We start from the raw sequence: 23,969 nt of genomic DNA, 5'->3' as shown, positions 1-23,969 counted from the left end.
CAAAGGGAAACAAGCCTAAGCGCAAGCTTCATCTGACAGTGACAAGGTAGGCATCGTTTGAAACTCAGGAAGGGACTGGGCACAGCCCCCAAGCTTTCCTGTCCAGGGAGGAGTCCCCATTCCCACATATGTATCAAAGGATGATCTATGGTGCTCTGACAACCTAATAAAACACAATACTACCCAAGATGTTATATGTGAGACCCAAAAAGACAGAGCTCACAATACATTGTAAGTATGTAAGTGGTTGGAGCACACTTCAAACTGTGAACCAGCAATAACACAGGTAAGATCAAGAGTTAGTCTTTAAATTGTGTTTGGTGGTTGTAAGTGGTACACTAGTGGCTAAAGCTATACAATATTGTACCATGTGTAGAAGTGAGCAGTCACCATGTGTTTCGTCCATGATGGACTTTGTCAAGGCTCTAAATGGTAAGTATAGTTTTACGCCATATACCTACAAAAAAATATATATCGTAACATGACGGAGCTTAGTGCAAATAAATTTACACATATCAGGTCAAGGATCTTAAGAAGAAATTACGATAAACCACTTTAAAAAAGTGAATTATGACAATAGCAGAGAAGTAGTAACCAACCAGTCCTGAGTGGTGAACATAGTTAGAAAGAAAGAGTATGTTACAGCAGATCCCCATGAGACAACAACACCTGACCTGTAGTAGGGGTCCAAAAGTATAGAGCCCACAACCAGAAACCATTGTTAAATGTGGAACATTAATGGCAGAAAAACTTTGATTTTAAAAGTATAATATCCAAAATAGTAATATAAAATCCGACTTGATCATTAAGTTGTATTTTAAGGTACTATTAAAATGAGTCCTTAAACCATTTTCGTAGTTATACTCAAATTGAATTTAGCAAATATTAAAGGTAATAGTGTAAACCAATGCTAACCTACAGGAGAGCCAGCCTTGCTGCAGTGACATCCGACTTTAGAGGTTTTTCACTGGCAGGACATGTAAAACCTTAAGGATACTTGCTCTGCTTTTTATGGATTCATTCTATTTATTAAATCCACTGTAAATCAGGATAGTACACAGCTGGATGCCTACAACCTCACAGGGCGGTAGTGTTGAATGAAGCAAGATGCTGGTATACTCAGCTGTTTGCCTACAACCCGGAGGCCGGCAGCATAGTCAGTGGAGTGATTTAACTGTTCATTAACCATGAGTGAAACAAAACCAGAAAGTTACCATCAGTCCCCCCCCACCCTCTCCTCTGTGAAGTATACTTAAGTGGGGAATTTGATAAACTTGTTAGACTCTGATCCCACTGGTGGGGGGTGGAGGGCATCTGCATGCTAGTGTAGATGGTATTTGCTGGCTTGGTGAGGGGAATAAGTGTAGTAGTCTGAGACACGAAGGACATGTCAATTCTATTAAGCCAGTTGCTAAAATGCGTATGAAGGGGGCCTAATCTGAGGCATAACTATCTAATTGTTGGTTTAGGGCCATCAAGAGCCATTCCATGCCTAGTTTCTACCATAATTTATGCAGCCAGATGATGTCTTGGGGGTGCTACCAGTGCCCCGCAGGGCCAGTATCACTTGGTATGCAGCTCCTAACACTAGGGCCATTTGCTTGCCCCTACGGGAGTGGAATGGGAGCATCAGTGGATTGGGCAGACCCAGGATTGTATAGACTGGGAATCGTGGGATGGAGGTGTCAAAGGCTCTGTCAATATTGTGCAGCATTTGAGCCGAAAAGCGCGAGCGCTTGGAGCAGTGCCAGAGCAGGTGTAGGAGGGTGCCTGTGGCGCGCATCCTCACCAGCACTCTGTGGAGTGCTCGGGGTCCCAAGCACCAAGTCAGGCCAGGGTTAAGTACCAGTACGATAAAATCTTATATGCCATCTCAGTGCTGGAAGTGTTGTGGGCAGAGTGCCGCGCCCTGTAATAGATGTCAGACCACTTTGCGTCAGTTAAAACTCAGCCCAATTCTGTTTCCCAGCATTTTTGGCCAGGGATACAGGATGGGGGCTTAACTTTGGATAGGAAGGCGTAAAACTTCAAAATGAGGCGACTGTTGGATGTCTTTTGGATTAGCCATTTCTCAAAGGGTGTCAGTGCTCTCTCAGCATATGGATGCACTGATGGATGGAGCGCCCAGTGGCGAATCTGCAGGTACTAGATTCTCTTTGACTCTCCCAATCCGTAGTTCTTCCTGATCTGTTCAAAGGGGATTAAACCCTGAGGGTCAAAAAGGCAGCCTGCTCACTTGCAACCTCCTTCCCGCCACTTTGTGTGGCAGGGTTGTCATCTTGATGGCCGCAATCCAACCAAACAAGGAGAGCCCGAGATGCTCCCAGGAATCGATATCTGTTTTGACTTGCTGGGCCAGGATGCTGTAGTTGTGAGAGATCATGGAGGGGAGGGAGCCAGCCATTTGAATCCCCAGGTAGGGTATGTGTGTTGAGGCCCATTCGAATGGAAAAAGAGATCATATAGTGGCCTCCGTCTGGGCTGGCACATAAAGTTTCAAGATAAGTGATTTTTGCATATTGTCCTTGAAGCTGGAATAAGTGCCGAGCGTTTTGAGCTCGGAGGCCGGGGCAGGAAGCGAGGTTAATGGATTGGTGAGGGCTATTATGATGTCGTCGGCATAAAGGCTGATTGTGTGTTGTTCGCCTCCACATAAAATGCCTGTGATATCAAGATGCGCCCGGATCCGTTGAGCCAAAGGCTCCATGTAAAGCACAAAAGAAGGGAGACAAAGGACACCCTTGGCATGTGCCCCTGCCGATGGAGAAGGGCGTGGAAGAGAGCCTGTTCACCCTCATGGTAGCCCTGGGGGAGCTGTAGATGCTACTTATCCAGCTGGGGAAACTGGGGCCAAAGCCAAAGAGTTCGAGGGTCTGGTGCAGATAGTGCCAGTGGACCCTTTTTAAGGCTTTCTCTGAGTCTATGGAAAGGAAGAGAGTCTCCTTCCGGGACAGTGATAAATTGTCCATCAGGTGGAGAATATGTCTTGTGTTAGCTCCACACTGTAGTGCTGGTATGAAGCGAGCTTGGTCAGGCGATATCAAACCTGGCTCGAGCAGGTTCAGCCACTGGGTCAAGATGCTGGTGAAAATGTTAGCGTCCACATTGAGTGGAGATATGGGTATGTAGGATCCACAAAGGTTGGGATCCTTACCAGGCTTGGGGATGATTGAGATTGAAGCCTGGAACATGGAGTCTGCAAGCATTCCGGAGGTCGCAAGGAGGTTAAGAGGGCATGCGAGGGATGGGGCTAGTTCGTGTCAGAATGTCTTATAGAATGTTGGTGAGAAGCCATCTGGGCCTGGGGATTTCAAGGGCTTAAGGCGGACGATTGCAGAAATGACCTCTTCAATGCAGATAGGAGAGTCTAGGGAGTCTGCACAGTGTGTTGGAAGAGGAGTAATTCCGTATGAGGATAAATAGTCTGTTGCGTCGTATGGCGCGTCAGGTGTTTCGGAGTAGAGTATTTTTTGAAAATTATGAAAGGCTTTGTCAGTCTGTGAGTTGGAGTGAACCTCTGTTTGGGGAGTGGGTCGTATGGATCGGATGGCCCACGACCAAATTTTAGTCCACAGACTATGGGCTAGCAGTTTACTGCTGTGGTTGCCACCCATATAGTACTTGTGCCAGAGGCGGACAAGGGCGTATTCTTCCCTATCCAAGTCTAGATGCTTGAGGAGGGCATATGTAGGTAGCTCTAGTGTGTTTATGAATCACCTCAAGCTCTGTGACTTTTTGCTCAAGTTCTGATTGCTTCTCTTTCCAGAGGTGGTTCTTGTGAGCGGAGAGAGCAATGAACTCCCTCTGACCACCATATTCATAGCCTCCCATATGAATGTCAGGGTGACCTGCCCGGATCCCTTGATTTCCAAGTAGTCAGTGATGGTTTTCCGAATTGCGATAGCCATTGTGGGAGGCTGGAGCAATGAGTCTCTGAGGTGCCAGTCAAGTGGGGGAGTGTGGGAGAATTTTAACTGTATGGTAAGGCTAAGGGGGCATGGTCTAAGAGTGATCTAGACTCAGTGGTAAAGTCCATGATGAATTGGCAAAGGGCAGAAGTGGCAAGAAAATAGTCAATACAAGCTTAGGTTTTATGGGCCGCCAAATAGTGTGTGAAGTCCCTTGTGGTGTGTGTGCCAGATATCCATGAGGTTGCAGTCGGAAAGCCAATGTTCCCCTTGTGGGGATAAAGCACCTATTTGGTCTGACCGTTGGGCAGCGCGGTCCATGGCATTGTCTCGCGCTAAATTTAGGTCCCCACCTATTAGTATGGCTGAATCTAGTGTTTGGAGGAGCGGGGCCAGCGCATTCAGGGTGAAAGGCTCTTGCTTTTCATTTGGAGCATAGATGCATGCCAGTGTGAAGTGGAGAGACTCTAGTTGAAGGCGATAAGCCAGGAGGCGTCCCTTGAGCTCTACCTGCTTAGAGATTATTTCTCCCCAAAAGCGGGAGGAGAGTAGTATGGCAACTCCACCTTTCTTGGAGGAACTGTAGGACCACAGCTGGCTGGGAAAACAGGGGGAACGCATGCAGGGGTTGTCCCTGGGCAGTAGCCACACCTCCTGGAGGCCTCTAACATTGAGTCTCTGCATTTTTAGGTGCGAGATCATGTCCCTTTGGTGGGGGTGAAAGTGTACCCAGGCTTAGTCTGTGAGTGTGCCTGCCAAGGATATCGAGGCCTGCATATTGGCCGCCTCCCTCTAAGCTCAGAGCTTGAAGAGTGTCCCTGGATATATAGTGGAGGAGTAGTTCCCATAAAACATTTAAAAATGAGTAACAACAAACATTAAAAAACAGTTTGAGAAATGTCTGTCAACTATAGTTTCTATCTGGTGTAGGCAAGTCATTAAGTGGGCATCTGCATCATCGATGTCGCGGGCGAAGGGTGTATCACTTCTCCGGAGTGGGATACCCTCCGTCCCTGCCCAGTCTGTGCGCCATGGCCAATGACCAGCTGGACAGGGAGAGGGGGACCCCCCCTCAGGCCAGGACCACGGCCATTAAGCATCCTCCGCCAGGGTCTTGAGCACCGATTGCCTTTCCCTGGCCATCTTTGCGGGATCTGGCTTGTTGCAGGCTTTGGTCCCTTCCACCCGTCCCCAGTGCGGTGGTTTACTTTTCTTCTGATCCGGCGGATATTCAGGGTTGCCCTTAGTGCAGTCCCGGCAATACCCAAGAGGCTGCAGGCCTCAGTGAGGGGGTGACCTTGCATCAGATTGCTGTTGTGTTGGAAGATGATGCGAAAGGAAAGGCCCCAGGTGTACGAAATCCCTGCCTGTTGGAGATGCGCTGTCCCGGAGCTGGACTCTTGCCGTTTTTGCAGGGTTATGGATGATAAACCCTGGTACAGCACGGGGAACTGTCCTCTAAGTAGTAACAGGTGGGCTTCCCTGGTCTTGCGGAGAATGGTTTCTTTCAATTGGAAGTCGTGCACACATGTCAGGATATCGGCGGGTGGGGAGCTGTCCAGTCTAGCGGGCCCACCCTGGGTACGCAGTCCAGCTGGATGTCTTTGTTGCCCTAGGATCCCAGGATGTGGTGAATAGGGCTCCCCCTTATTCCTTAATGTCTGTTCCCTCAGCACATGAAGGGACCTAATGCGCTGGGTTGGGAGGCCAGTACAGCGCAGGAGAGGGCAAGTGCTGGTGCTAGCCCCTGGGACCCCAGCAGGCCAAACAGCTGCACCACCACCACACAAGGAGCCCACAGCACCTCTGTGGAGCCCCCGTTGACGACCTGGTGCGTCACGCCGCACAGTCAGTGGTACATGACCAGACGAAGATGTGGCCGCTGGCCGGGTCCATGGAGGACTCCCATGGTGGCGGCTGCCGCTGTAGGTATGTGTGCTTGACTTGTGCCCCCTACCTGGCCTCGCAGACATGCAAACTGGTTGAAGAAGTGCCAGCCCCGGCGAGGACTTCAGGTGGGAGGCCAATGTGTCCCTGCAGCGGCCATAGTTCCGCTGCTGTCAGCAGTACACCTGGAGGCGTAGCCCGGCAAGGCCCAGTGTTCTTGGACATTGTAGGCGTGCACGTCCTCTTCTCCACAGCATCAGGTGCGGGAACTGGTCGGGGAGGCACTGGCCCCAGTGAGTACCCTAGGCAGGGGCCACAGCGTCTATGGTGTGGCCCTGGTACCGCCGCTGACAGCCGTTCGCCCGGAGCCATGGCCTGGTCAAGGCCCAGTGCTTGACCCATGTTCTGCCTTTTATCGACACACAATCCATACATGATTCTTTGTGCAGGAATTTGTTGAAATAATTAACTTTACTTGTTTTATCGCACTCTGTTTGGAGGATGAATATACATTAATCAACCATTTCTTGAAAACAGTGTTCTTCCTCAGCCTTCCCTCTACTACTATATATTGTGCCCTTTATACTCAGAGCAAACATAAGCTCCTCATTCTAGCTCAGTCATTCAGTACTTTTCACCATTATATACCGAGATGTGTGCTACATCACTCAGAAGTCTTTCTAATGCTCAGTGCATGTTCAAGCGTAGCACCTGTCTCTCAGTAATCCTGTGGGAGCGATCAACTTCATCTCCAGTTGCTTAGTGCAAGCTCAGATTTGCAGACCATCTATTGGTAATTGACCCACTCAGCACTCAGATAGTCTCTAGTGAGTAATACCAAGAGTGATCGAGTGGGGGGGGGAGGGGGGGGGGCAGCAGGCAGAAATTCTGAGCTATTCATGGCTTCCTTTGGAACTTCTGTTTTGCTCACAGTTCATTTACTTTTCTACTTCACACTGTATGAGCATTGAGACTGAGGTATTCCAGCAACCATCACCCAGGAGAGGCCGGGGATTGAATGGGTGTTTGCAAACCACTCTTTTTTCCTCCTCATGTTGATTTTCTCCCCGGAAGGTCTAAATAATAACTGTGACCTGCATTCTTCTGCTCGCCTGTCCCTTTCTCCCTTACTTCAGGCCACGTCCATATTTACTCGTCAGCCTATGTGCTCCTTTAGTGGAAGGTGTGTGGTGTGGGGACTGAATGATTTATCTGTATCCGGGATTTCTGTGTGTCTGATCGAGTTGGCCAGTGTGCATAGGTGAATACATTGCTGGTGACCTTCGTGTATGTGTCAGTAGGTTTGCCAGTTTGTGTGCCGGTGAATCTGTGGGTCTGGTGGACTGTGGATGTCCCTGTTTGGAAACTAGTTTATGCACTATCCGTAGATATATTGATTTTTGTCCATAGGCGTCTTTGCGATTTTCTGTCTCCACATGCACATTTATGTGTGAGCTGTGGCAATCTGTGTATATGTTATGTCTCCGTGCGTGAACCATACCATATAGCCAAACCCACACCTTTTGACAATGCTTGTTTCTGTAGGTGAACAGTAAAAGCATATAACACGACATCATGCTTGCCGGTGCCCTTTGCAACAATCTGAAGGTCACGAGTTCCGATTCCGGCAAGACAAATCTAGCTTTCCATCCATCCGTGGTCGGTATACTGAGTACAATTAAATTAGGAGATAGTCACCTCAGTCATTCGCAGCGCTTAGAATTCACAGAAGTGTGTGAAGCTCTATAGAAAAAAAAATATTTTCACAGTATATGTGACATGAAGTTATGAACGTATGTTGCAGGCGCGTATACAAAGCGCAGACATGGAGTTACAGGCAACACTACTGCACCGTTAGGATGACTAGGGGCAGGGGCCCTTTTACAGGACACACATCGCGCTGGCTGATATTTTTCTTCCAGTGAAGACCTTCTGTCACTTCTCTTTCTCTCTAGAGTCTTAATGCCATTCTTCTAAAGGTCAATCAATTTCTGCTCAGTCACACCGAGATGGAAGCTTCCTCTTCAGCGACGCTCTGAATAAGCAGCTAAACCCGTTACAAGGTCCAGACTGGTTCTAGGGCAACCCAAGCTACGATGTGAAGAACGGTGATAAAGTTTCTGAGTCGTGTAACTCAAAAAATCCACACTGATTGGAAAGGTTTAATGCTATCTTCATAAGACGCAGAAGTCCATTTATGTAAATGTGTCCCACAGGCAACACGAACCGATGACCCAGGTAAGGACTGAAGAGGTCAGAAGTCTTAGCTGAACCATTAGTGCACTTTTCGGGTAAATGCTTAATTTGTCGTTTTATTAATTTGTCGAACCTAAGACTTTCCTGATGCACTGCTGTGAGCGAACTACTTCATATTGGAACCCGTGACATACATTATACACACAGATCTCTGCCACAGGTGGGTAACTACACTTTCTCACTGGCAGTAGACTTTGTAATAAGCAGGTTACACATAAAACTATGCAGTAGGTGCATTTATTCTCCCAGTTTTCTGACTAGGGAGAGATAACTGTGATAGTTTTTCTCGCCCACTCTCCTATCTTATTAGAGCATGACCACTGCGTTACATATTACACATAGTACTCTGCAATAGATAGGTTTATCCTCTGCAATATCTCATCCATATTTCAGTCTAAAACACGCAGAACCTATTTATTTTTTCTGTTTTCAATTTTCTCTCCTCTCCTACTCATTTCGATCTGTCTCCTTTTAACTCCATTCTCTTACGCCTTTCACAGTTGTTCCATTTTGGGTGCTATCTCCTCACTACTTTCATTTATTTGCGTTTTGTTTTCTGGTCCACTTGTCTAGTTCTTTTCCCATTGCGTGTTTTCTGACGTTCTTCTTCTATTCGTGTTTGTCGCTTTCTATAGTTGTCTGTCCTCTTTTGAATCTTGGGTCGTTTTTTAAAATCTCTTTTCCGATCCCTTTCTATTTTCTTGCCACTGAGTGCCTCACCTTTTCTTTTCTGTTATTTTCTTCTCTGTCTTCTTTTCCATGTGTCTCCTTTCATCTCCCCCTGCTCTTTTTTGTTTCGTGCAACAACAGTACTGATGAAGTGACAAGCACATCAGAATGGTTTTAACATTTGCTGTATTTTACTGGGGGTGCAGTAGCAGCCCATGCATGAAAGTCCCAGGCGGCGAAAAGAAGTGATAGCATGGGCCCAAGAGGCAGCCCTGTTTAACTGGCCCTTGAGTTTTGATGATCCAGTCCAGTGATAAGAGCTATGGCCTGCATTAGGGTACTGTGGCTGTTGCTATCAGGGAAACATCTGGAAGCACTACTCCAGAACAACAAAGTCGTGAACAACGCAAGCGGAACAACGCTTGTGTGAACAACAACTTAATTTTTCTGTGCCTTAACCACGCATGTGCTGAACAACGCACATGCGTGGTTAAGGCACAGAAAAGGGAGTGAGCATCGGGAGAGGACGTGGTCATGTAAGTAGGGCAGGGTTGTGGGGTCGTTTTTAGGGGTGGTGGTAATTTGGTTTTTAGGGGTGGGGGTCGGGGTAGTTCTGGTTTTTAAGGGTCGGGTGGAGGGATGGGGTAATTCTGGCTTTTATGGGTCAATGGTGGGGGATGGCGTAGGTTTGTTTTTAGGGGCAGGGGTCGGAGGCCGGGGTAGTTTATGGGGTGGGGTACTTCTAGGCGTTGGGGAAGGTGGGGAGTCACATGCTGGAACCACGCATGCCGTCCCACACATGCCTTTACTAGGCATGCCTTTACAACAAAAAATCATTGTAAAGGCATTTGTGGTAATGTTCCAACCGCGTTGTTTAGGCATGCGTGGTTCCAGGATTCGTTGTTCCATCATACATTCTTGCCACCACAGTGGATGCAGAGCTCAGGGGCTGGGGCAGACTCATCATAAAGTAGGACAGATGGTTAATATGCCTGTTGCAAAAAATGTCTGCATGCAGAGCCAGAACTGTATTTTAAAGTTCAGTGGGTCACTGCTTTTGTTATTGAGATCCTTTTGTTCTTGCAGTTCATAAATTACAATCCTATAATAGCTCAGTGAGCTATGAACTGTCATTAAAGAGCTGCTTGCTTCCTGAAAGGTATAGGTAAAAACGTTATATATTTTATCCCCATTCATTATTTTAATTATCCTAATGTTGCAGAAAAGGTTTGTTAAGGTAGAAATACATTCTTATTAGTAAAGCTAACCCCAACCACTGTGGTATGTTTTCAATCCTGATTTCTCGGCTTCTAAAGACCAAGCACTCTTACCATATAATGCCTACCAGAACAAATGATGTGACTCCTACACCTTGTAGTTCTCATAGCCTGATGTAACATTTGCTACACACTGATTTACACATGTATGATTCATTGTATAATATGTGTAATGAAGTAAAGTGCCCTGACACCCTACACTCGTATGAGTAGCACTATAAAACAAATTAGCTACACATGAGAGAGGAGCTAAGGAGAGCTGAAGGGCACTGTTGGATGGTGGTAGGGAGGAAATCCATGGAGAAGGAGGTCATTGGGGAGTGCCAACAAAGATTGTTGCAGCGGGCACCACCAGCGATGAAGCCAGCCCTGATAAAAACAAACTATCCACTTTGATTATTTCTTGCTTTATGTAATGGAACAGCTTGCAGAGCTAGTTCACTTGGCTTTGGATAATAATATTGCTTAGCACAGCAGCCTCACCACCAGTCCAAAGCTCTTCGATCTACACTGGTTTCACTGCTTTCTGTCCCTTCCTTTTTCAAAACTAGAACTGGATTAACTCCTTCTCTCTCTAAACCGAGAAGATGTGGAACTCAGTTCCTGCAAGAATAAGAGAAGTTTTCAACCATCTGGAATTCAAAAGAGCACTAAAAGAGTAGGTCCTTATTTAGAACTCGACAGACGGGTTACTCCATCACAACGGTGACTGATGTCCTGTCTGCTGAAATCTAAATCCCATAATGTCCTATGGAATAAAGATTTCGGCGGACAGGATATCTGTCACCTTTGTGACGGAGTAATCCATTCGTCAAGTTCTAACTCAGGCCCTTTGTTCTTCCCTAGGTTATATTCACTTTGCCATTATTAATCATAAAAACGAGCAGCTGTCTGTTAGCAGCAATATCTCTATTCGTACTCTGTTCATCAACACCTTGTGCTTAAGCATAGCGATGCTTCTGCTGCACCAGTTTAGAACATATCTGCACACCTCACTCACCTAATATATCCAATATAGGTTAATTGATAATATTGTTCTCCATAAAAGGCATCCAAGATCCCGATGCACATGGGTAAGAAGAAGCTCTACACAAACGCTGCAATACACTACAGAACAGTTGCTCAAGGTATAACAAATAGGTATTCTAATACACCCATATAGCTTAATTTAAATGATTTACATTATGTTCATATTTGGAAAGCTACACTGTAGTTTGTTTCGTGATAACGTTTTTGCTCAAGAACATTTGTCTGAAAAGAGTGATCAGAAAACCGTTTAATAAAACAGTGCAGATGAAGGTTTGTGAAACCTAATTTGTGTCTCTAAGCCCCCCAATATAGATGCATAATGCCCTCAAATTATATTTACCCTATATGCTGCACTTACCAGACCATCTCCCCAGCCCAGAAGGTGACAACTATTGGTAATAGCACGAAAGGCCTATGATCGTAATAGAAATGCCTGAATATCATACTGAACTCTACTGAAAGAGCAAGGATGGAAAAGGAAATAGAAAGCAAGTACTGCCTTCCCTGGCAGGCTCTTCTGTCAACAAAGACAGTGTGGAGTTTTCTTCCTCTCCAAAGTCAAAAGTTATGGAAGTGACTGTGTAATCTCTTTCATCCATCCATGGCTATGGAACAAAAGTCACATTTCGATCAGTTCTAGCTGGATAAGCAAAACTACTTACATTCATAGAACCTCAGCATTTCTTGGTAACCTGCCAAGGAAGTAGACCTGTTTTAAAAAACAAAAGTTGATACAGAGGAAGATGCGATCAACATTGAAATAGTGAACATGGAAAAACAACAGCATATCTTTTAAAGTAAAAAAAAAAAAACTATGTTGAGCGAGTGTCTAGATAAAAATGTATTTTTGAACTCAATGGGGCAAACCTAAGGACAGGAAAACAAAAAAATGATCACCATAATACATAAATTGATTCTGTTGCAACAAGACAGCCGATCTTTCTCTACGAACAGTAGACTTGTCTAGGAAAGAAGTGCCCTAGAAGGGACACAGGTAGACCCAGTTCCTTGATGCACACACAAACCAAGTTCTCTGTTTGCAGTCACTTGTAACTCTAGCACTCCAGGCAGGCAGAGGGGAGAAGGTATCTTCCACGTCAAACCTGCGGCTTGAATATCTTCTTGTTCTAGAGCGGGAATACAGGAGGATTTTCAGTAATTGGTTGTGCATCACATTACTCTCTCTATGACATACATGGCAGCTGTGCTGAGTAGATCTAGAGGGACAACAGATTACTACTGAAGCACAGCTTTCATAAAAGAAGCTGTTGGGACGGCAATGTCCCCTGCATGATATATGGGCATGTTATCCTGCATTGAGTGCCCAACTGCACATATATGCATTTGTTATCATCCAGTTGCACAGGAAGTGATGTCACTGAATTACCCATCATCAATCTGTGCATGAAGTGACATAACTGGTTTCCAACCAAAACCATCCTAAAATGTAGAAACCCATCAAGAAGACATAATTTCCCATCATCCATCTGCACAGTAAGTGCAACCACTTTTCAGAGTGTCCCATCGACCAGACCAGGCATCCCCATCAAAGAGTGGACACAGACAAGGTTATTGCTTGGTTGGGCCAGGTAGGATCTTGGACCAGAACCCTTGTTACACTGAAACCTACAAGATGAAATATAATCATATGCCTCACCTAACATCCCATTCTGCAAATCCCCACAATCAAACCCAGACCTACATGACTCAAACACTCATATAGCATTCCCTCACCCAACACCCATACTGTACTTTTTTTATAATCACACCCACCCCTAGACAACTCAAACCCTTAAATAGCATTCCTACAACACATAGAACCAACCTCATACACATCCCACTAATTACCACATATGCTCAAACTACTGACCACAAATTCCAGCTCATGCTCATTAAAACTTGGTCTGCAGTAAACCATGCACCACATAGCACAGACCTCATAACCATTTACAAGCCTGGTTTCCTCATCATGACAAAAGCATGGTTCACCCCTCCCCCCATTCCTCGCAAATCTTAGATGTCCTTGTACCCACAGACTACAATACATCGTGTGGACCGCTCACACATGAAGGAAGGAAGCCTTGCTGTCATGCATAAGTCCTCCTGCTCCTGCACCCTAGTCAAGCATGTAAAACTCAGCTTGGTGGAGCTGCTCACATTCCATTTTCTACTTTGTTACTCAGACTGCCACCTTCCATCACATTTAAAGACCTCCCTGGCAGAACAAGTATTTCATTGATTAATTCTCAGATCTTCTCACCATTTCATCCATCCGACATGCATACACCATCCTCTTGAGTGACTTCAACATCCCAGACTAAGCAAGCCCAAAAATAATAAGAGACACTCTCTTCAACCTCATCGACACAATGCACTCCAAAAGCCACATCCTCAACTTTATCTTCTCAGCATTACCAACTATTCAATGTAAACCACCTATACTCTTGGACTGGACTGACCTTCCAAATGCCCTGCGCAGTGCCCTACCAAAAAACCAAGCTCAACTCAGAAGAGAAGAACAAACCTTCAGATCCTTGAAAGACTTCTCTACAGACAACCGAATGCCTGAGCTCATTTCTCACCATTTCAACTATACGTCTGATATCAATACCCTTCTAAATGGTTTTAATCCGGACAGCTTTTAATGAAAAAATATGTGGACATCCACTTCCCAATTACAACAGAGTAGTGCAGGTCTAATCCTTTAGCATCCTCATTCTCTTAAGATTTTACTGATAATAAATGACCCATCTACAGACAGGAACTAAAGTGGAAGAAAAACAGAACTCCTGATGACCTCATTATAATGAAGTTCCTCTGTGCAACATGCAGACAGCCCATCAGATCAACCAAATCAAAGTACTATAACAACGCCATCAGTGAAGCTACTAACAGGAGCAGAATGTTTTCAAGACAGTCAAGCACTGCATCAATGCCTTGCTAGACCCACCTATTCCCCACTCCACAGAAAAGTTTGATGCCATCAACCTCTTCTTTAATGAAAAGAACGGAAGATCTGATGGCACATTGGCAACACCAGAATGTGTCCAGGCTCACAATTGACATCATTTGAGCAAGGCATAAGGTTACTACATTAAATGCCACCTCTGGCTGTACAATTTCACTATTTCCCAACTTTCATGTCCCCAGGAAATTTTAATACACAGTTTACACGCATGAGGGATATACACCTGCTGCCAGTCTGACAATTGTGGTTTACCAGTATGCAATTTGAGTGTGTCAGCTCCTCTCTTCACCAGTTGTAGGTGTAAAGGTTGATGCACTGTGCTGACAGCTGTGCCATCATCTCCTTTTTTGCTATATTCTGTCTGATCTGTCTTTCTTCCCTCATTGAACTCCACAGTTTGCAAATCCTCAGAGGGTGTTCCATATTTCCTTTGACATTTCCAAGCAGAACAAGACTTTGCTAGCCAGGTGCTTTCCCACATTGTATCTGCACTGTTGGTTGAATCAGGATGTTGGGTCATTAGAGGATGGTTGCAACTGAATCGACAGTGCAGGGATACAAGCCATTTTACTTGCACCCCTAGTCGATAAAAGGAAAATACCCAGTCCAGTAAAATCTCATAACTAGTGACCACGTCTTTGTAGGTAGTGGGCATATGTCATGTAAAATGCTTTTGTGTTTAGGCTCCCATGTGAGGATCATGGTGACCACATTTCACTTTCACGCCTGTCCAGTTCAAGTCCCTTCAGTACATCTTCCATCTAGCATTCTACCTATAAGACATATGAAAACGTGTTTAAACTTGTCAACTTTGCCTACAGACTTGCCAGGTGATCAGCTGATACCTGCTTAAGGTGCCTGGTTTGTGTCAGGTCTAGCTTATATCTCCATCTGTGGCCTCCACCCTTTGTGCTTTGACAATCAGTGCCTGAATTGCAAAGGTAAACTTACACTTTTGTGTATGTTTATGATTGTTATTCACAAACGTATTTTACATGTAGTATCTTTACAAGTACAGAGTAAGTGTAAGCTTACCTTTGTGAACTAGGCCCTTAGTGTCTGCAAAGCACAGTTGCCCAAGGCGACTAAAGGTTAACTAACATCAATAAAAGTAAGCATTCAAGAAGAATAATACATAAGTCAATAGAAATATCTGTGGCACGGAAATCACACTGTGCTCAGATTGCACAATCATCAGTCAATTCAAATTTAGCAGTCAATAATCTTCGGCTGGGATCAGCTCAACCCTACAGCTAACCAACTTTGAGAAATACATGTGTGAGAAGGAACACATGCAGGCAAAATACAAAAATAATTTAGAAAATAATAACTTGGGCTACAGTTCACTAACTAAATTAAAAAGAAAATATAAAGCATCAGTGTATTGAAGTTTCTAGCCTAAAAGGGCACTTCAGGGGGCATTGGCACATGGCAGAAAGGAAGATACCTATCCTAGGGATACAGCATCCAGGGAATCTTCATCAGCAAAGCATCTGGTCAGCAAGTCATCTGCAAAAATCAGGAAAGCATCTGGGGCTGAGCAAGACAAGGCTGCTTCTGACCTAAGTTTGAATGTCCATTGGTATATCAATTCACAAAAAGCATTCCGATTTGTCAAAGGTGTCAGTTCATATTGGGTTGAAGGGGCATCATCAAATCATACATTATCACCAGACTCCTGGTTGCAACAGTTTGATAATTTCCCAAGTCAGTCATGGGAACATCAGGTTTGAAACAAATGCATGCTATCTCAGTTCATTTCCCTGCACTACAGAGTTTCCAAGGTCAAATGGTACCATTCTTCTAAAGTTAAGCAATAACCTTATTACAAAAAAGACTTTGCTTCTCATGGGACGAAATCTTAAAGCAGACATCATATTATAAAAAATATAATTCAACACTTTATAACTGAAAAATGCAAACTCTGTTTGCCTCAATTATGCTAACACAAGAAAAGCATAAAATGCATTTGATTTAATCCTCAAAAATATAAAACTCATATAATAGGCAAATTATAAATTTGCCTTTAATAATATTTCATCATTGTAAGTAAAACTATTCATATACATTGGAAAAGCTTTGTTAGTGCATTACATAAGGTATAACAGAGAGCTGCATTTTTCTCACTTCCACATATTTTCAAAGTCATTAATCTTTCATTAAACATAAAAAAAACAATATATTTTCTACATGGGCTAATAGTTTAGAGTCTAAATTACATCCTAACATCAACTTTAACCTTCTAGCGTATGATTTAATTAAAAAGGCACCTATATCAATGTTTGAAATACAAACATATTGCACATTTAAAATGTGTGTCAGTACAGCTTTCTACATTTTTCTTCTTCACTCTTTAAGTTCATAAAATAAAACTTGTCACAGTCTAGTGACTTTAGTGACACGAGGGACAGCACTAAATTCACGCTCTAACAATGTCACAAAGGAAAACAATGTATAAAGAAAATAATAGCAAACCCAGGTCTGAGTTTAATAAAACCAAAACATTTAGAGCAGCTGGTGAATATGATATGGGGTTCCAGGTAACAGAAACAATTGATCAGAAATACAGGAGGAGAATCCTTTGAGGGCTTAGCCATCCAACAAGTCGCTGAAAAAAGGATAGAAGAGTAAAGTAGTCAACAAAATAAAAAAGTGATGGATAAGCTGATTTCATCATTTGAGGGCTAGTTTATGTAGACTGGTGGGTATGGAAGAAGCCAGATTGAAAGGGATTGAGCACTGTATCAGGAGCAGCAAAGATATTTTCAGAAGGTCAGATCTATGCCATATTTTCAGAATATTGACATGAGGTCAACTTGCATACAATGAACCTAAAAAAAGAACAGCTGTATAGGCAGCGGCTATCCTGAAAGTCTGGCATGGATTTGACCCCGGTGAAACTATAATATATACCTTTGCTGTATGTAAATAAAGACCTGCTCTTTTAATACATTTTAGCTTTGTTTGAGTTTGTAGGTTGTGATTACCCTGTCACACCGTATCAGAGTTTAAAATTCACTGTTACCTCCTGGAATAACCCTTGACTGCTCATCCAAGCCACCTTTGAAGAGGGTGCTACTGAGTATCCCATTGGCCTGCATTAGTACTTTAAACACTGAGGCACTGGTGTTAAACAGTAACAACAATGGATACGGCCCAGTGAACACTGACTGCCACAAAAGCAAAATTAAATACTTTTCACTAGTGTTTCATAGCCTATAATATGCAGGGCCACTGGAATTATGGATCAGGGGCGGACCCAATTATGCAGCAAGGAAAAGCAAATTGTGTGGCGTAATGCAGCACATTTAGTTTGATTACTGCCTCATCATTTTGGAAGTTTTACGCATGTTAACACTGTCTGGGCAAAGATTTCACTTCATTAGTACCACTTTGACAAACAAATATGGAAATAAGCAACAGAAAGTTGACCAGTCAGCCTTTGTGGAGGTCCTTCCACATTCCTGCATTTTTAGTAACTTTTGATACATTTAAACTAAAAACATTTTTTTTGTTGAAATCTGCAGATTATGCGCCAGATGATGCATTATGTGATAAATATGTCAAATCCATAATTATACAGGAAACGTCAGAGCCTCAGAATTGCATAATTGCAGGAGCCCTGATTATAGGGCTTCTAATTTTTGTGTTATTGCAGGTGTTGGGGAACAGAATGAACCTTCTCCTTGTGTATATGGGACTCCATTTTGTCACTGCTATCAGAAGTGCCTCCCTGCAACTAGTGTAAGAGCATTCACATCATACAATTTCCATTCTGAACTTCCTCCCTCTTGTAGTATGCAGTCAATATGCTCTGCAGCACTTTTGACTACAAATGGTCTCCATGAAATCTTCAGTCATGGGCAAAGCTCAGACATTAGTGCCTTTTCATGCAACATGTGGAATGAAGGAGCAAAAACAAAACCAACCCAGCAAAGTCTGCTCTTTAATCAAGCCCGGGCAAAAATGTGTGTTGCTCTGCTTTTATGGACATGCTGGAGTCTGGGCTAGATGTAGCGCACAGGGGGGCTGAATGTGAGCAGAGATGCAAAACATGGGGGAGAGAGCAAGAAAACACATGCACTTTAATGGTGTGTTAAAAGAAAAATAAAAGATACGTTTCCTGATGTGAGCCATTTAAGGATACAAACCATTCTGTTAAAAGGATAGCAGATTTGCTGTGCCCTAAGGGAGAGACAAACATAAGAGGAGGAAGGAAAGCTATTTAACAATAAGCAAGTAAATAAGATTGAAAAGAAGGTCGCCTAATGATAAGCAGTTTGTTGACCCGGTGTTCTTTCTAAGTATTCATAATGTACATAATATGTCTCTGACAACAGTCTGCTAAAAGCTGCGTATAGGCAACACATCATAGAAATGTGTCTTCTTTTTTGCATATTGTCTTTGGAAGCCCCACTCCCGGCTATTAAATCCTGCCACTAAAACAAAACTTGATTTACCCAACAAGCCCCCTTTTGTATTGGATAATAATACTATCTATCAGTTTATCCGAACCAAATGTACTTAGTATACTTCTCCTTATAAATGAAAGTCTTTGGGGGAGAGCTATTAACTGTCCCTTGCACTCATTCTATTGAGGTTTTCCCTGCTCTGACAAAAAATAATTAGCTGCCTTAACAGTGGAAAAGAAACTGAAATTATCCTGTTAGACTGTGTACAAATTGAAAATGTTTCTATTTTTTTATAGAAATGGACTCAGCCTTTTTAATGTATAATTGTTGGCAACCGATAGACCAGAAAAGCACACAACGTGCTTACATTTCCCTGAGCCTTTAACTATTCTTTCAATGGGTAATCCTTTCAGTCCACCATTGGACTGCCTTCTTTAACACATATACTATTTAGATAGAAACTGAGAATGCTTTGATTACTTACTGGTAGTTGAATTACTCCAAGTCTGTCTTCCTTGTCCCATCCCTTATGTAGACATGGACAGGTGGCTTCCCCGGTTGAAGCTTGCATAGTCTATTTAGGAGTTGGGGTTCGGTGACTCCAGGTTTTGTAAACAGTGAACACACCTTGTGTTTGTAAGCACTGGGATGAGAAAGTAGTGAAGTGAAGCCCCACTAGCCCTTGTCTGTGTCTTTTACTCCTTTGTCCCACATAGACACAACCGCTTAGGTGGGTTAAATCGCCTAGTTAAGAAATCCTGGCTATGCCGCGGATGTTGTGAAATCGTGGGAGCCTCACTGCTTGCTGCCAATCTTTCATGATGTCTCTGGGTGAGGGACACCTTTTACTACCGACCGCCATACGGTGCTTCTTTTTATATTTTGCACATATTCCTTTCTTGTCCTGCCACAGCCATCTGCTTTTAAACAAACTTGTTTACAATTGTATCAATAGCATTATTTTAAACCTTCATATTTTTACTTGCATATTGATGTTGTTTCTTCAGCCTGAGCTGACACAGGATAGAATTGATTTACTGTAATTAAATGAACAGATGCCATGCGGGTAGTGTGCAGCAGCTGTAACTTCATCTTTGACAATTCACAAGGAATACTTTCATGAGTCAATTAACATTTTTATGAGACTTGCAGTTTGACGTACTATCTTTAATATAAATTGGTGTATTCTATTATTGACACTGATGGTTCTGTGTGTTGTTTATGCATGCCACTCTGCACCATTATAAAGTAAAGCCATGTAAGCTCACATGAAATGTGGTGCTACATGTTTGACACAGCTTACTTTCTTAATTACTGTACTGCAACTTTCTGAACTGTAGTAGTAATAACTTTTATTGCATAATTACTTAAAATCATTGCATAAAATACAATACAGATACATTACCATAAAATACTTCTAGGCATATGCAGTCTCCTCAGCCTCACTGCATTTGATTACAAGTGCCAGTGTGAAGAGTGCAAAGTGTACTAATCAGGAACCTGCCCTTATTATCCTTTCTAATGACTTTAAGCATATAAGCATTCTACCTATAATGCTGTCTGCATGTCTATGTGGATGCTCTTACAAAAGGTGGTTATAACATCTAATAAAATTAACAATTATAATAGATCTAAAACTTAAACTAAGGGCCAGTGATAGAAAGTGCATGAAGTTGTTGCGTAGTCTCATCCTTTAGTGTACAATCCATAGGCACAGCCATGGCGGAATAATTGCCTATACCAGGCTTCCCTACAGTAAGAAAGATTAAGATAGCCACGGGAAAAACCAAGTAAAATAATGCACAGTAGTAAGGGCTACAAGGAGAAAACAGAGATTCCCTATCAAGCCTGTTGCCCCAAAGTCTAGGTCAGAGTCTCACACTATCAAGGAGCTTTCCATGGGTGAGAAAGGCGCAAGAAGCACAGTAATGATACACAATAATATGCTCTAATGTTCAAGCAGGGACGCCCAGATTGTCTCATCAGTCCAATGTCTAGCTCGAAGTCTGATGCTGTTATGGGCCTTTCATGGGTAAGTACACTTCGTTAATGTTGTTCTTTCGGTGGCTACCTCTCCCCTTTTCGTTTCTGCACATTGGAGGCTACGGGCATTCTGTAGGGCTAGTCTCATATTAGCAAAAAATGTCCCATAGCGAGCAAGTTCCATTGGGATGTAGGCCCTGAATATTAGCTTTATGGCCTCAGTGCATGTTCTCACTCCATATTTCAGAAAAAGCGGTTTTAATAAAAGGCGTCTCTCCAAGGCCAATTGTGGGCAACAACATACTAGGTGTCTTATAGACTCAGTATGGAATTTGCACAGTGCACAATCTTGAAAGTCATCCCGTACAGACCCCCAAGTGTGTCTAAAGAGACACATTGACAAAATATTCTGAAACGCATGGGCTCCCAAACCCGTTTTCATGTATGATTGGACATTATTGGTCAAGTAATTCTCACCCAGGTGTCAGAGTATAATGTGATTATGGAGGTGAGTATTTTCTCTAGCATCCCCCATGCCACTAGCTTCTTCCAGAGGATATGGCGCACTACATCAAAGGCTGCACTATAAAGCAAGCATACAGCGGCTGGGCTGATGGTTTCAGTGCTTTCTGGCCTAGATATGAGATGGCTAGCATGTCGTCTAAGGAGTTAAGACTGAAACCGGTCTCATATATTGGTATAATCTTATTCTCTGCAATCAATTTTTCCAGCTCTTGTAGCAGCACCCTTGCATAGGCTTTGCCATCTTCATCCAAAAGGGCTATTAGCCTATAGTTTTCAGGAAGATTAAAGTCTTCTTTTTTAATAGATTGGGTGCAATATTGAGCCTTTCCATGCCTCTGGGACCACCGAATGATGTAAACTGTAGTTGAAGAAGGTGCTCAAAGCTTTGGCCCAATATTCTTGGTCATCTCTGATTATGCACCCTGGGAGGTCATTTGATCCCGGAGCTCCATCCCTCCTGATTTTGCCGATCACTGTTTTCACTGATTTGGTTGTAGTTTCTAGTGCCTTATCTACAGGGCCATCCAGATCGTGTGGCAACCCCATGGTGCTCAGGGCTATAGAGTGTTCCGGGTCCATGTAGAGATTACCTATGTGGGATTCCCACGAGCTGACCTATATCGCATTATCCTTACTTGTTGTCTCATGGAGTAGAGAGTTGACATAATCCCAAAATTCTGTACTTTTACTCTGTGGTGATAATGCATGTAGATGGATCCAACATTCTTTAATCTCTTTTTGTTTCAACTCCTATATTGCTTTTTTGTAATCTTTCCTTGCCATCCTCCTAAGAGCTTTCACTTCGGGGGATTTATTCCTTCTGCAGTATACTTCTACCCGCCTACATTTCCGCTTATACTCTCTGTATTCCCTAATTGTTGTGAACCTGGCTGTTTTTTATCTTTTTCTTCCTGAAGTACCTTGGTGTGTAGAGCTGCGCAATGACTCATAAATTCTTAATCGTCTTTGCCCACTGGTCACTAATTCTACCCGTCCCACTACCCAGGTTTAAAGGGCCGTTGACCTGCTTCCATAGATCGTATTTTCTCTTGCTAGCCAAGCTCCATTTGATCCTTTTTGTTAGGGGCCATAACTTAGTTGATAGTTGCAGCCCGCTGCTTTTGTAGGACAGGAGTCTCGGTGCTTGTAGATCAATCTCTATTTCAAAGGGATTGTGATCACTCTCTGTTCTTCCTATCACCTTATGGCATACACATGGGCTTAGGAAGATATAATCCAATGTGGATATATTTCTGAATGTAGGGGTCAGTAAACCTGCTACTGTGTTGCTGCAGTTGGACGCTCTCAGGTCATATTCCTTAAAAAAGGTTTCTAAGGTTGATCTTATGTCATCTCGGTGAAGCCCTACCTCCTGGCAAAGGTGCAGAGTGTTAAAGTCTCCTGCGATTAGATGTTGGTGGTCAAGAAATTCACTTAAGAACTCTTTTATTAATTACAAGATGGTATTGACCCTTTTCTTTTTGTTTTCCCTCTTAGGATTTATGTACACATTTATGATGGATATAGGTATGATTTATTTAGAGAAATCTCGCCATGTATGGTTATCACATGCATGTCACAGGTTGATTTCTTCTAAGGCACCATCTTAACCGCTAGATCTAGCTTGACATATGTTGCAGACCACCCATGTATCTTCCAAACAGGTTTTTCTTTTGTGCAGAGGATTGTGTTATTAAGAAGCCCGATATGGGCTTGGGCTCTGGCGTCCAAGTTTCCTGTAGGCATAGAATATCTGCATTACTTAAAATGCATTTAAAATTAGGGCTAGCAATGAGGTTTGCCAAACCAGCCACATTCCAACTAAGTATTCTAATCATCTTGTTGACTTCATTTGAGGGGGGTCCTCAATTGCTAAACCTGCATTTCCCCTTTGGTGACCAACGCTTCAGGGAACCAATCCCGGTCCTTTCCTTCCTTCTTGTTAGCATCATTGCTTGCTTTATTCACTTGATTTCCTCCTAAGTGCCTTGTCAGTTGTATGAAGATCCTCTTGTCTACTTTCGAGGGTTTAATCATCGGGGTCCCTCGCAGGGCGCAGACAGATTTAGTTGGATGTGTTGGTTTAAGTTCCCTGGCAAGAACTCAAGGGTAGTGTTGTGTCTCTGGTTTGCTGATTTTTATACCCCAGTTTTCCAATAAGCCCTTGCATTCAAGTATTCTTTCTACCGTGCCCTGGTCAGTCCATGTTATTAGTGTAGAATCTCTGAGTGATCCATGTATATGTATTGAAGTTTACAGTTGAAAGATCCTCTGATGAGAGATACGCCAAAGCTGTTATGTGGTGCAACAGCCGAAGTATATTTGATCTATTAAGTATATCCCAAGGACCTTGAGTTGCATATAAGGGAAGAAAAATTATTGACAGTTGTTCATTTGATACGTGTGGAATTCCAGGGTTTACTTTCAATGTACCAGAAAGTTCCTGTACATTCTCAGGCCTATATATCACAGAAGAATTCTCTCTGGTAACTGCTTGGGTCACTGAACGATGGTTTCGTTCATTGGTCCATGGATGCTCTTGTGCCTGCTCTGTTGCTACTAGGAATGGTTTCATTTCCTGTGTCAGTGTGTGAGCCTGATGGTCCCAGTTCTTGGTGCTGGGGGGCTTGCCTCCTGTCTCCCTTTGGGATCTATTCTAGTTGTTTGATAATTCGTTCTTTGTGACGGTTCTTTCGGATGTTGTTGCCAGATTGCCGGGATCGCTTGTCTGGTTACCGGAGGGCATACTGCCCGCCCCACTTTGAGATCTTCTCTGTGTTTTTGATTAAAGGCACCTTGTGTGAGATCTTCCTGGAATTGTTGCCTGTTATCCAGGATCACTTGTGAAGATACTGGGGGGCTTTCCTCCCTCCCACCTTCTGATTCTATTCTAATTGTTCCTTGTTCTAATTGATCGTTGTGAAGGTTTTTCCTGTGATTGATTCCTGGTTCTAGGCATCGTCATAGCCTCTCTATTTGGTTTGTTGTAAAAAGATTTGTTGTTCATTCTTTGAGTCTTGGATTAAACCTACAGTGGCACTTATCCCATCCTTCA

At 43.3% G+C, this 23,969-nt stretch overlaps 1 protein-coding gene across 7 annotated transcripts in view; it reads left to right on the top strand.

Annotated features, from left to right (window-relative positions):
• FARS2 (phenylalanyl-tRNA synthetase 2, mitochondrial) overlaps nucleotides 1–23,969 on the top strand; it is a 1,511,864-nt gene that overhangs the window by 309,511 nt on the left and 1,178,384 nt on the right. Inside the window, exon 1 of one of the 7 annotated variants that reach the window (XM_069217408.1) lies at nucleotides 7,799–8,033. The exons of the other annotated variants lie outside the window; for them this stretch is intronic. Coding sequence (XP_069073509.1) covers nucleotides 8,025–8,033 — 9 coding nt within the window. The 5' untranslated portion in view covers nucleotides 7,799–8,024. Of the gene's footprint in view, nucleotides 1–7,798; nucleotides 8,034–23,969 lie in introns of those variants that run through there. 7 annotated transcript variants of the gene reach the window in all.

Source organism: Pleurodeles waltl, chromosome 2_1, assembly GCF_031143425.1.
Source record: "Pleurodeles waltl isolate 20211129_DDA chromosome 2_1, aPleWal1.hap1.20221129, whole genome shotgun sequence".
Classification (NCBI taxonomy): Eukaryota; Metazoa; Chordata; class Amphibia; order Caudata; family Salamandridae; genus Pleurodeles; species Pleurodeles waltl.
Note: the sequence above shows the minus strand (reverse complement) of the source record. Positions and strands in the feature narration are given on the sequence as shown.